The sequence below is a fragment of the Hirundo rustica genome, chromosome 12 (genome assembly GCF_015227805.2).
Source record: "Hirundo rustica isolate bHirRus1 chromosome 12, bHirRus1.pri.v3, whole genome shotgun sequence".
Classification (NCBI taxonomy): domain Eukaryota; kingdom Metazoa; phylum Chordata; class Aves; order Passeriformes; family Hirundinidae; genus Hirundo; species Hirundo rustica.
In genome coordinates this window covers 1,799,484-1,812,771 of record NC_053461.1, presented here as the reverse complement: position 1 = coordinate 1,812,771, position 13,288 = coordinate 1,799,484, and the positions used below count along the sequence as shown (strand labels likewise).

Sequence of the window (13,288 nt, the reverse complement as noted above, 5' to 3'; positions counted from 1 at the left end):
TCTCTGCATGACATTTCACGGCCAGTGGTCCTTAATGAAAAAGAACCCCAAAAGTGAATGGCATGATTAGCGAATTATTCTTACAAATGCAACTATAAGGAGAAACCTAAGCTATCCCAACTTGCATTATTCCCAGCTAATGAATAAAAGATAAAGGTTTTGTTTCCTTTGATGTTCTGAACAAGCATGTAAAAATAACTTTTTACTTGTTAAGGGTCTGGCTGAGCTTGGTGTTTGTTTTTTCTCTTTGTTTCTTATTTTAACTCTTTTCGTTCTTAACCTTCCTCCTGTCAGAAGGTAAACTAAGCTAATTATTAAACACCACCTACATAATTTGCTCAAAACAGATAATTAAATAATAAAGCAAAGTTCTAACTATGGAATAGATCATTTTACTAGTTCTTTGAAGAGTATCTTAGCTAAACTTTTTGTAGTAAGCAACAGAAAAAGCAAAACCCTAGATATTCTTTCATAACTAAAGCATCAGGCTATACATCTCCTTTTGAGGCTGCTAACATTCGCTTTGTGAAGCAGTACCAGGACACCTCAGATAAAATTTTGACAGAGTAAACAAAATGAAAGCTCCTTTAAATGGGGAATAATCCTTAACTGTTCTCCCTAACTACACAAATTTGCTCATAGACCCTGTATTAATAAGAGATACTGTCTTCAGAGCAAGGTAAGAGAGTTAGTAAGACCCACTGGGTTGTTCTGTAATTTTAGTGGTAAACTGACCAAATTCCATTTACTAACTATAGGCTGGATGGTGAAGAGCCCCCCTTGGGTTACAAATGAATACACTACTCCTCATTTCCTGGCAGGAAGGGTTGTATAGCGTTACCGTGAGCTCTGTATTCCACCATGGAGTTGGCTGCATTTCAACAGATGCTGAAGTGATTTCTGAAACACTATAATCTTCTTGCTTGTGAAAAACTCACTGTTAAAAAATGGTCATAAGAAAAATGTTGAATAATTTATATGTTCATTATACTAACCTCAAACGCTATTGATGAGACACCTTTAAAAGAGCATCTAAATTAACACAACTTAAGGGTGGGAATGTTAAAAGCATCTGAAATAGCTACATGGAACAGTGGGCCTAATCACAAAATTAGCCAGGGGATTTCCTGACTCCTGTCCAGTTCCTCTATGCTCCATGCCTCATGCTGTAGTAGTTCACCAGTTCTGAACATATACTTAACATAAATACACCTCATTTTATCCATGTCACTGAAATTACTACAGTTGTGAAAAGGAAAAAAACAAACAAACAAAGGATACGTTCCATTCAAACTGCTTTAAAAATGTGATTTACATTGCAGCTCACAAATAGGTGCATTAAAGCAGGTGAGGACGGAAGGGCAAACACCAACACCAAAGTGGGAGGAAACAGATGAGAGTGAGAATTTCACTAACCAGCTTCACTGTTGAGTCAATATAAACATACCTACACTCCTGAGCCACAAAAGGGAACAAATCCTACTGAAAGTTAATAGGAGTTAGGGCACTCCATTCTTTTTCAGAATCCCACTCCATGCTTTTAAGGATCTGCTAACACTTAAAGGATGAAGCTTAAATCACCCATTTACACCCCGTGTCTCTCAAACTTCAAGGCCAAGCCCAGCACAAGCTTGAAAACCTTGCCAAAAAAGGTTTGCGATTCAGCAACGCCCCCTTCCCACCCCGTATTTAAAGTTCACCCAGACAGAGCACTCTTTATGAGCAGCAAAAATTGCACAGTTTGCCACTTTCAACTTCCATCCTCATTTCGTTACTACTGCCTACAACTGAGGGCAAGCGCAGACGGGAAGATGAAAGTGATTCCCACAGAAACTGGAGGAAGAGGAAGCAGTGCAGGCAGGATTTCCAAGCGCTGTGACACGAGATACAGACCGGCACCTGAATAGCTCAGCCACGGGAAAAGAATGGAATTCTTCACTGGCTGGGCAGCTGTAAGCAAAGTCACTCTGGTACATTTGGGGGGTGTGGAATTCACAGAATCACTGCAGTTGGAATCAAGGACGTTACAATTTCACAGCCCGCTCCCCGCTCTACAAGCAAACGCTCCCTGGGTTGTTCCAGAACACAGCAATGAGCAGTGAGACTGAAGACAGCAATTCTCAAAGCGCAAGCAGCGGACACCGCCCTGGCAGTGCCCAGCTGTGGGCCAGCTGTGCCCCTGCCGTTCAGCTGCCAGCTCCACACTAGGGGAGCTCTGTGCAGCGCTGCCCCTGCTGAGGACACCCCCCAAACCCTCCCCAGGCTGGGTCAGCCCTGTGCACGGGGAACTGGGACCTCTGTCACCGGGCAGCAGCGGTCAGAGGAGAGGCTTCCCCCGCCCGGCTCTTACACGGAGTCAGGCATCATGCCGTTCGAAGCGTGAAGGAAAACCCTACCGAAACGGAAGCCAAAGTCACCACCGATTTTAATGGGTAGGGTTTTAGCTCATTAAACAAAACAGCCCAATAAAACCAGAAAGAAACCCCTTCGTTTTCTATGTTTGAAAGGAAAACGGATTGAGGTGTTGCTTCTACAAGCAGATGACAGAGCCCTGCCTGGAGTCTGCTTAAATCACCTATAACATAAAAAAGATCATGTGACTATTGCAAAGTTATAAACTTGCGTTTTTTAATGCTTTCTGATTCCAGGCCAGTCACACCTGGTATTACATGAGCAGCTAATAATTTATAATGAGCAGCTAATAACTTATAATTTTAACAATTTAGAAGATTAATTCTCATATTATGCACATGAGCTACACTAACTTCACATATAATTTTAACCTGCATTATCTGGAAAAAAATATTCTCTTTTAGCCTGTAAAATTAAGGTCTTAAAAAGGGAACTTTCACAAATCAGATTACTGTTCAGTATTTTACATAAAAATAGCTGAAACTTCAGCGTAGATAAGCAAACACTGAACAAATTCCCTTTTATTAATATCAGAAACCAACCCAGCAGCCTGCTCCTCTTGGAGTTCCATAACTTTTAAAGGAAAATACTAGAAAGCATATGGAAATATCATTATGCTATAATTACAAAATTCAGAAAAATAAATTTTATAAAGGTAGGGTGAACTTTAAGCAACAATATGAGTTTGGGATTCCCATGGAGAACTAAAATCCTGCATTTGAAAATACAAAGCAAAGTTAATTAGAAAACACAGTTTGAGTAAAGAGGGCTCTTGCAAAGAGTTCTCAGAAAGGATCACCTTGAATGTGTTTGATGCTGAGGCAACGCCATAACTTTTCTTCACACAAAAGCAGTCATCTACAGAGCACAACCAGATGTTTTCTTTTCTTAGTTTCTGTAAACCTCTGTGACCTCTCTCAAATTAAAAAAGGGAATAGCATTTTTAAAGCCACAGGAGCTATCATTAGTAAAGCATTCTAAGGATTTTCATTAATTCATAGCCGGCCAACCAGGAATTTTCCCACAGCCCTATACAAAAAAAGTCAGGGAAGTCACTGATTGCTTGGTTGGATTTGAATGTAGTCAGAAGTAAGATTAGAAATACCTAGTCACTCCCACTGATAGAAGAGTGAAGAACATAGGCAAGGTCAGAAATTAAAATCCAGGTCTGCCCACCAACCATGAGGAAAATCCAGCAGGGCTATATAGGAAGGGGGTAGAGAAATGGTTATCACACACAATTTTGTGAAATAAAGGATCATATGGATAGATCATTACCAATCAATCATCTGGAAATCCAAAGCCCAGAATGTGCAGCTCCAAGCAGAACTGCAGGCCTATCATGTCCTGCAGACAGCAGCCTCCAGATGTGATTGATGCCCAGCTGTTGTAATGCCCACAGCAACTCAGGGCGATACACACATTTAATTGGAGCCCTCTGAACTCCACACGCTCCTCAAGAGTCCCTTACTGTTCCTGTGAACCCGGGGCTCAGCACAGGAGGAGCTCGTGCTCCAGCGTGAGATCCTCCAAATACAAAACAGCAGAAGAGACTGCAGCAGCACTCTCTCCAAGAGCGGGCACTGCCCTGGCACTGCTGCACTCTGCACTGGGCACAGGGAAAGGAGAAGGCCTGGGAGACACTGGCAGCTCGCTCACTGCCAACAAAAGCTGCATCAATCAGACAGAGAGCAGCGCGCCACAGGCACCACTGCGTGCCAACACTCCAGCAAGAGGTACAAAACTGGATTCACAGCAGTCACAGACACACAGCTCTGGGTCTCCTCAATCACCCAAACACACATCTCAGAGTTTATGCTTTCAAATTTGATCCACAATAGTCATAGACACACAGCTCTGGGTCTCCTCAATCACCCAAACACACATCTCAGAGTTTATGCTTTCAAATCTGATTCACAATAGTCATAGACACACAGCTCTGGGTCTCCTCAATCGACCAAACACACATCTCAGAGTTCATGCTTTCAAATCTGATTCACAATAGTCATAGACACACAGCTCTGGGTCTCCTCAATCGACCAAACACACATCTCAGAGTTTATGCTTTCAAATCTGATTCACAATAGTCATAGACACACAGCTCTGTTCTCCTCAATCACCCAAACACACATCTCAGAGTACATGCTTTCAAATTTGATCCACAATGGTCATAGACACACAGCTCTGGGTCTCCTCAATCACCCAAACACACATCTCAGAGTTTATGCTTTCAGGTACAGCACCTGATGTAGCATGGAACCTCCCAGGACACAGCTACCTCTTACATTTATTCGGGCTCACTGGAGTACGACTGATGCGCCCCAAAGCAGATTTACTGTCTTGCTGGGTAACAGCCCAAGGAAGAATAATAAAAATAGAATGTCTGCAACAATTCTTCAAAGCCAATAGTGACATAATATTGTAACAGCCTTTAAGTGAGAGAATTTCAGGGAATACGTTATGTCCTGGAACAAGTCCGGATGCCTGATAAAACTCTAATCCAAGCTTTAGTTATTTTTAATAATCAAATCAAACTTTGGAAGAACAAATCCCAACCTGCACACTTGATTTTCCTTACACTCTTGGAATCTACCATGCAGAGATGAGAGGTGACAGGAGGAGAATAATGTACTTTTAAAATCCATAAATGGTGCCTTAGACATGACACTGAAATACAGTTTACTAAGAGAAACAAGTTGAAGCATGTTAAAATACATATTTATACCCTGGTTTGGCTGGCAGAATTTTGGCTAACCAGAGTGGTAATACCTGTGTTTCTGTTGTATGAATACTGCAACGAGCCTATCCATTACTGGCATATGCCTGTATTCACTGCTTTACTAAGTATATATCTGGTCAAAGATTTTATGATAAAATCACATAGAAATATTGGGTGTCAGAATGTGCCACTCCCTTTGAGGAGAGCTGGGGAGGACAAATAGGACAGAGAAACAATTATAAAATGCTATATGCATGAAAGGATAAACTCCTTTTTCAAGTCTGTGCTTGAATTTTACCCTTAAATAAAGTCTCACATTACCATAACCTAAAATTAAGCACTTCAGATGTACTGAACTAACATTATTTTAGGTTACTGTAACTTACACTTCCTTTTCAATCCTTTTTTATAATTCTTACAGAGATAGGGATACAAAGAATAAGCATTCCTGTAACTCATACTACTTTTATGTGATTTTTTTTCTAGGTGTGATGTATTAATGCATAATATTAATTTTTAAATATAAAAACAACAATGTAAAAGTGCTATAGGAACATCAGTACTAACACTTTTAGAAAAAATGTATTTCAAATACACCTCTGGTATTACACTGGTAGCAGTATATATAAAATCAAAGCAGTATACTTGAAAAAAGTTTTACTTTTAAAAACTAAAAATTACATTCAAGCTTAACAGTCCTGCAGTAATACTTCACACTCCTCTCATCTGCTTCTAAAAACACATGCTAAATTTCAGCCTTTGAGCGTAATTAAGCAGGCAAGTTCACATCAAAGCTTTATTTCATCATCTTTAGACTGATCAGTTGGTAAAGACATCCGGTCCTTATTAAACACCCTTTAAATGTTTCAGTTTTAAGTAAGTAATATCCATGTTATATTAACATTAACAAATAATTAACTAAAAAAAAAGCTAGTATCATCTAATCATGACAGCTTAACATCCTTTCACCTTTCAGTGGACTATAAAGTATTAATCTTTAAAAGCAGAACTTTTTCTTAAATAAATGTCCCAAGATTTATCAAGAAGTCTGATACAGCAGTTTCTACACTCGTACTTACTCAAAAGCAGATTTTGAGGGCCAGTAAGGCAGGGAGTGGAGTTCAGCTCCTAAAGTAAGGGACACTTTTATAGAGAGGAAATCAATCAAATCTGCAACAGTCCCAAGAAACTTCAACTGCAGAAACCTCCTTAAGTCAACAGCTGATAAATTATCATCACATTCGGATTGCCCAGCTTCATGCAAACACAAAAGCAAAACCACAGTTTTGCTGGAAATACACAATTTCATCGTTAAAACTGAAAGTTAGCTTCAATTACATACACATAAGTTTCCATATTTTTTCCTCTAGGTCATGTATTTGAATGCTCATTCTGAAAACACAGCATTAAACTGTACAGCCCCACAGTTCCTGAGGAAACAGTCATCTGCTACTTTAAACATGAACATATTTATGCTACTTCATGCATTTTTAAATTCATTTAAATAGGCATCTCCCCATCAACACTTTCTGACACTAGAGTAGGAATGGGGTCTCATTCCCTGCTACATTACTCGATAAGTGAAATTCAAAAGAAAAGCCCAAAACAAACCCCGGAGAGACCCTGAAGCCAAACTCTCAGCTAACAGAAGTGCTACAGATGCCTACCTGCATGACTGACCATGCTTGCAAAGCCCTGCACTCAACATGTTGCATTGATCTAGTCCCAGAGCACAGGAAGCTCTACGGGACACATCTCATCAATTCTGAAATGCTAGCACATTGTTCTGGATGCCAAGGAGAGAAATCTACTGATTCTATAAATTCCCCAAAAACGGAAGATAGGGAGCTGCTGGCATCTGGTCTGCAGATTAAAGAACTCCCTGATGGCAAACATTAACACCTTCCACCGTGCTCCATCTTAGGTCTGTCTTCTGCCTAATACCTTTTAAAAATTTTAAATACTCTGCAAGACAAAATCTGGGGTTTTTAACTCTTGGAAAACAACATGAAATAGAAGGGAGAAATTTCAACTTCGGTAATATCTTACCATTTTACAGGGTGTTGTTCCTCCAAAGTAAAGTTCCCAAGACATGTTCGTAGCTGGGAAAAGTATTTCTGTATGACCTAGCTCTGTGCCTAGTAGATTCCTAAGTGTGGAGAAGTATAAGTCTGCTTTGGGATGCTTGAGGAGATCAATCTAGGGACACAGCAGCGTAAGCCTAAAGAATAATGAGTTAGGCAGAGCTCCCAACACTGGAACAGTAGGAAATCTTCAGTGACTCTGCTTTGAAATGAAAAGGAAATAGAAAGTTCCTTACATAAAGAGCAGAGAAAGGGACACAGGGAGTTTCAGGGAGAATGCACGGGAACAGAGCTCTCCAGTCTGCCTGAGCAGCTCTGCTTAGCAGAGCAAAGGAAGGCACAACTCTCTGCTAACAAGGAGGGGAGGGTTGGTAAAATGCTGGATTATTTATTCTTCATGATCATACACCCACGTTAAATTTAAGCTTTACACTGAACACGGCTCAGTGCCAGGAGCTTCAGAGGAATTAAACATATGAAAAAAATTACTCATGTGTGTAGTCTCATTAGAATCTATATAACAACTTGAGAGTAAAGTTGCTCATGTGTTTAACACCGAATAAATGAATCTGAGATATATTCAAATCACCCTCAATATCACACATCTGTCTTCTCTGTGCACCTCATGGCTTGTTTACAGCATCAGAAAAATTCAGGGACTACTTTTCCAGAATAGCTCCCCATGTGGACACACTTATTCTAGATTAAAACAGGCCCTTCTCTCAACTACTTTTTTTCTGGATAAAGGTATGCATACGAGGTCCTAAGATCATCCATATGGAAAACTACTTTGCAGTACTATTCTACTTTAAGCAAATGTCTACTCTTAATGTGAAATAATATTAAGTGTTGGAATACATCAAAATTTCTATTAAACATCAGTGAAAGGAAACCTACACCAAGCAAAGTCAATCCAAATTCTACAATCCTGAACACATTGAAACCTGATAATTCTTAGCCACAGTAATGGTAAGTTACTCATCCTGGTATTAACTGCTTTTCTCCTAGACACATGCAGAGTTTGCAAGACAAATGCCAGTGTATTACCAGAGAAGATGAATAATTCAGGTTATAACTATATTTTGTGATGGAAGTCGTAAAACAAACAAAAAATCTGAAATGTGATTTGGTTTTTTAGTTTTGAAAACATTAGGTATTAATAATTTCAGGAGCTATGAATAAAGCAAACAAACATTTCCTCATCAAATACTTTTAATGATAGTCCAGAAATATACTCTCATTAAGTCAGTTTTTTACTGCTGCAAAATATTGAGGATACTTAAAACTGTATTTTGTTCAGTGAAAGAAACTTGTGCAGTACTTGTGCATGTATGTATATTACCTCTGTAGTTTGGAGAAAAATGGAACACAGATCCCCAAAAACAACACTCAAATGATGAAAAAAAGATTCACCCTAGGGAACTGCAACCCACATTTACAGTTCTAGCAGAGGAAAACAGCCAATGTGCATGTACCTAAATGCACATACAAACCCAGCCAGCTACATTTTATTTCTCCTTGAACAACCACTAGAAGTTCAATTATGTATTTGTAGATTATTTATGCCCTTGAGAATTACCTTAATTCAACCACTTCATTTAATGCAAACTAGATATTTTACCTTCTCTGTATAAAATGTTAAGATTTATTCACCCCCTTAACATACATTAGACACTACTTATAAATAACCTGCGATAAGAATAACTATTTGAATAGGACACAATTACTTAGGGCTTGTGTCTTTTCAATCAGTCAGTGTCCCTGCAGTGCTTAGAGTGGCAGAGGGGAAGTGGCCTGCGGTTAAACAGAGGAAATACCAAGGAATTTTAATAGAGCAAATAGTCCCTTTACTTCCTACAGGGTACTACTTCAAAGGCAGCCCTGCTCCAGAGCAGACAATGTGTTAGAGGGGCCATCAGTCATTTAATAGTGTGTCAAGTCTACTCAAAACTTACATGCAGCACAAGATAAATACCACATAACTGAGACAATGGGTACCATCCTGCAGTCATTACTCTAATAAATGCTGCCCTGCCTGCATTACAGAGGCAATCGTGTGCAAGGCTGCTATTACAAAATCAGACCACAAAATTATCACTACACAATCAGATGAGGTATCTAATAAATTAGCTAGGGAAGTCTGAACTTGAAGCTGAAAATACAATAAAACCAGAAACTATTTTATAAGCTAAAATGGTATATTAGTTGTGAGCCATAAGGACAAAGCAGGGATTATGCTAATTGGAAAGAGTGTAAGTTTTGCTGATCTAAAAGTCAGTCAAAATCATCGTATTAAAATAATTATCTCCTGGTAGATTCCTGTTTAACACACACAATGACATTAACTATGTAAGGGAAAAAAAAATCCAGAACAAACTGCATCTGCATATTTCTATAAATGTCAATATACATTAATTCAAGTGTATTACAAGTCAAGTACTATGACTTACAATAGCGATAATTTACTTAATAGAAGGCGCAAAACTTGACACAAATATACAGTGGTGTTATGAGCCTGTGAAGTACCCTGCCCATGTCTGGTGAAATACACCATCGATGTACTGAGCCAAAACATTTCATTGCTAATTCCGTTAAAAAGACCTAAGAGAGGAGTCTGAACCTGTAACTGTTCCATCCAACAAAAAGGTTTAGATCTTAAGCTTTATCAGGGTTTGAAGTTTGTTTTTTCACACTCTTCTTTTACATATTTCCCGATGTTTTCGCCTTTCTAAACTATGCCCTACAAACTTCTGAACTCTGTGTTGCAGCAAAATTCTCAAAGGATCTGATCTGAAACCAAGAAAATCCTTAGTGACAGTCTAACAAAAAGGAAAAGCAATGAAAGTCAGTTGTGCTCCCTCCAGTGTTCCCGGATCACCACGCTTCAACTAAACCTGCAACCAGACATCAGGAGAAAGGCAAGGAACAAACCGAAAGAAATAACTCAAAAGTTTCTAAAAGTACATTAAAAAAATTAAAATAAAAAGAATATGAAAAGCAATCGAGAGAAGTGTGGCGGCAAACCACACCAGAAACAGGAACAAAAGGCAAAGGCCAGTAACAAAACGTTTATCACCTTCCTCCCCTCTCCCCCCCGCTCCCCGTAAATTTCCTACATCCTCTGTATAACGATCAGGCCCGGAGCTAAGACCCCAAGCCGGCCTCGAATCATTAAAATAACAAAGCCCCAGCGATCGCTTTTATCCAGGTCGGCTCGGGGAAGTGGAGAGCGCTGGTGGTAAAGGACCTGTTGAGTGACTTCTTCACACTCGCCGGCTCCGAGCTGCCTCCCCCCTGGGCCAGAAACCAATAAATATCCCTGAACGGGAAATGCCACCCTCTCTCCCGGCCGCAATTAACTTCCAGATGCAGAGCCCCGGGGCAGCGTTGTTCGGCTGCAGAAGCGTCCCCAGCGCGGCCGCTCCCTTCCTCCGTCCCGCACGCCCGCAGAAGCCGCGGAACCCCGCGCATCTGCCCCGCGCCCCGCGAAAGCGCCTCGCCCCTCGGCTCTACTCACCCTCCCTGCGCACCCATCGGCCAAAGGGCCCCTCCTGCCGCCGCCTGCTCCGGCGGCCCTAGCGAGCCGGGGGCCGCCGAGACAGGCGGCGAGGGCGAGCAGGAAGGAGCCGAGCTGCAGCCCCGGGGCCATGGTCCGCAGCGAGCCCGGCGCGGGCGGCGGCGGCAGCGCTGCCACCGAGTGCGTGCCGGCGTTCGGTCTGAGCGGGTGCCTGACTCCGGAGCGGTGTGTGCATGCGCGCCCGGCCCGGGGGCGGGGGGTTTGCCCGAGCCCCGGCCCCGCCGCCCCCGCCCCGCTCCAGTCCTGGCAAACGGCAACAATGGGGGAGAGGAGAATCCCCTCCGGCTGCTTTGCTTACTCCCTTCCCTTCCCTTCCCTCTCCTCTCCTCTCCCCGGGTGCCCTCCTGCACATAAGGGGGTCAGTCCAGTACCTGGCTGAATTCCCATCTTCGCTCCGTGGTGTCGTGCCATATTCCTGATCCGCTCGCTACGTTGCAAGGGAGAGAGGTATCGAGGAAGATCAGCCCTAAGTCTTTGACACGATTTCATGCATTACAGGATCAATTACGTTGGAAAACACCTCTGAGATCATCAGATGCCACGTCCAATCTTTCCTTAAAATACTTTAAAGGGAGTGTGACTCCTCAATCTCCCTGGGCAGTCCATTGCAAAGTCTAATCACCCTTAGGGTGAAGAAATTCCTCCAATGCCCCACCTCAACCTCCCCTGGCACAGTTTAAGACTGTGTCTTCTTGTCCTGTTACTGCCTGGGAGAAGAGACTCCATGGGCTAAAACCTCCTTTCCAGGTACCTGTAGAGGGTTGTAAGGTCACCTTCAAGCCTCCTCTTCTCCAGGCTAAACAAAGCCAGTTGCCATAGCTACCCCTTAATTACTTTTTAATTAAGGAAGACAAGCTGGAAGAATATGCTATCATAAAATTTTCAATTGCAGAAAATGCAAAGGGAATCATATGTGGCAATAAATATTTCAACTTTTTCAACTGGAGTTAATTCTGATATTACATGCTTTGATGAAAACACTTCTCTTTAAAGTAAAATAAATCTCATTTCTGATAAATATCAAATGCAAGGTGGTTTAATATATAAGTAAATTACATCAATTTCCACCGCTTTGTCTCAAAGTCATATATGAGACAGAGCAGCCCGAGGCTCCTCTGAGGCACAGGATGATTCAGCTTGGAAGAGATCTCAGGGGTCACCAGGCCTAACCCTCTGCTCAAAGGAGCCCTAACTTCAGCTTTAGATGAGACAGCCCAGGGCCTTGTCTTACATCACTCTTATGTATCACTTAACTCCAGTTATTTTGAAAACCTTTATTTTAGTACATTCTGTTTGCTATGATTGAACTTGGACAAAGCCATCATCCTAATGGAACAGACTAACCCATCAGTATTTTATAAAAGACATTACAGTTTGGATTAAAATAGTATGTAAAACCACCACTAAGGCAATCAGTTGGAACGAAACATGACCAGCGGGTAATTTTTAACTACTATGGTTTTACACCTATCATAGGTTTTCCATCCTTTGTGACTAGCAGCGAAAATAATACGATAAAGCTTTCTTAAACTGCCTAAGTTGATGGATCACAGCTCTGGCACTTACAGTTACCTTTGAAAACAAGTTTATGACTTCTTGATGGGATGGCTATAGCCCTTCATTGTGACGTGAAGAGAAATTACTTTTTTTTAGCAAAAATTAAACATTTTTTTTTAGCAAAGATTGGAGATTAGGCCATAGTTATTTGCAGCTCTGGGATCAAAAGGTTCTTACTTTTGATCTCCATTGCCCCTGCAGGGTGGAATTCTGAAAAAGGTAATATTAAGTTTCTAGGTGAAATTCCACTGATTTTATGATGAGATATTTTGATGGTCAGGTCCATCCAGGTCAGAATGGAAGCTTAGCACGTTTTCTCACTGTACACCACACACTTCTGTCTGGGTATTCCTGCTTTACTTTCTCCTTTCATTACTCAGAACTGATCTAACAGGCTTGAAAACTATATGAACATTTTTATTTTTAATCAAGTCCGGCTGCATAAAACCTGTAAATAACTAGTCCTTTAACGTTTGAATGAATTACAAAGGACATAAAATACCACAGCATCATGGCTAAAGAAAGGAAGACATATGTACAGCTCATTTACAGGTCAGTAAATACCTCTGCTTCCCATAACCAGCTGTGACAAGCAAAGGTTCCCTGTTGAACAGCATGCCATTGATCTGCAATTAAATCTTCTAAACCATGGGGGAAACTGGCCTTTTCTGTTAACTGAGATTGAAACTGCTGGAGAAGCTGCAATTTTTAGGTGAGGACAAAATTAGCATTATCTGAGCTATTGATGCATTAGCCTACGACGTTTTTAACAAAAACCAGACACACAACAAATAGTGCCAATGCCTTGGTAGCAAAATAACTGAAGAACTCACAGCTGCCACTGGTTGCACTGGCAGTATCCAGAAAGCAGCAATATTATTGGCCATATTTCCTGAGACCTCGAGCCTAGCAGCACAGAGCAAAGATGCCATCTGACCA

General features: G+C 41.2%; 1 protein-coding gene across 2 annotated transcripts in view; it reads right to left on the bottom strand.

Annotated features, from left to right (window-relative positions):
• Positions 1-10,896, bottom strand: part of IL17RD (interleukin 17 receptor D) — a 43,161-nt gene extending 32,265 nt beyond the window's left edge. Inside the window, exon 1 of one of the 2 annotated variants that reach the window (XM_040076721.2) lies at positions 10,733-10,896. In XM_040076721.2, the coding sequence (XP_039932655.1) occupies positions 10,733-10,864 (132 nt within the window). In that variant the 5' untranslated portion in view covers positions 10,865-10,896. The remainder of the gene's footprint in view (positions 1-10,732) is intronic. The other variant, XM_040076722.2, reaches the window with a different exon arrangement.
• Positions 10,897-13,288: the final 2,392 nt, after the last annotated feature.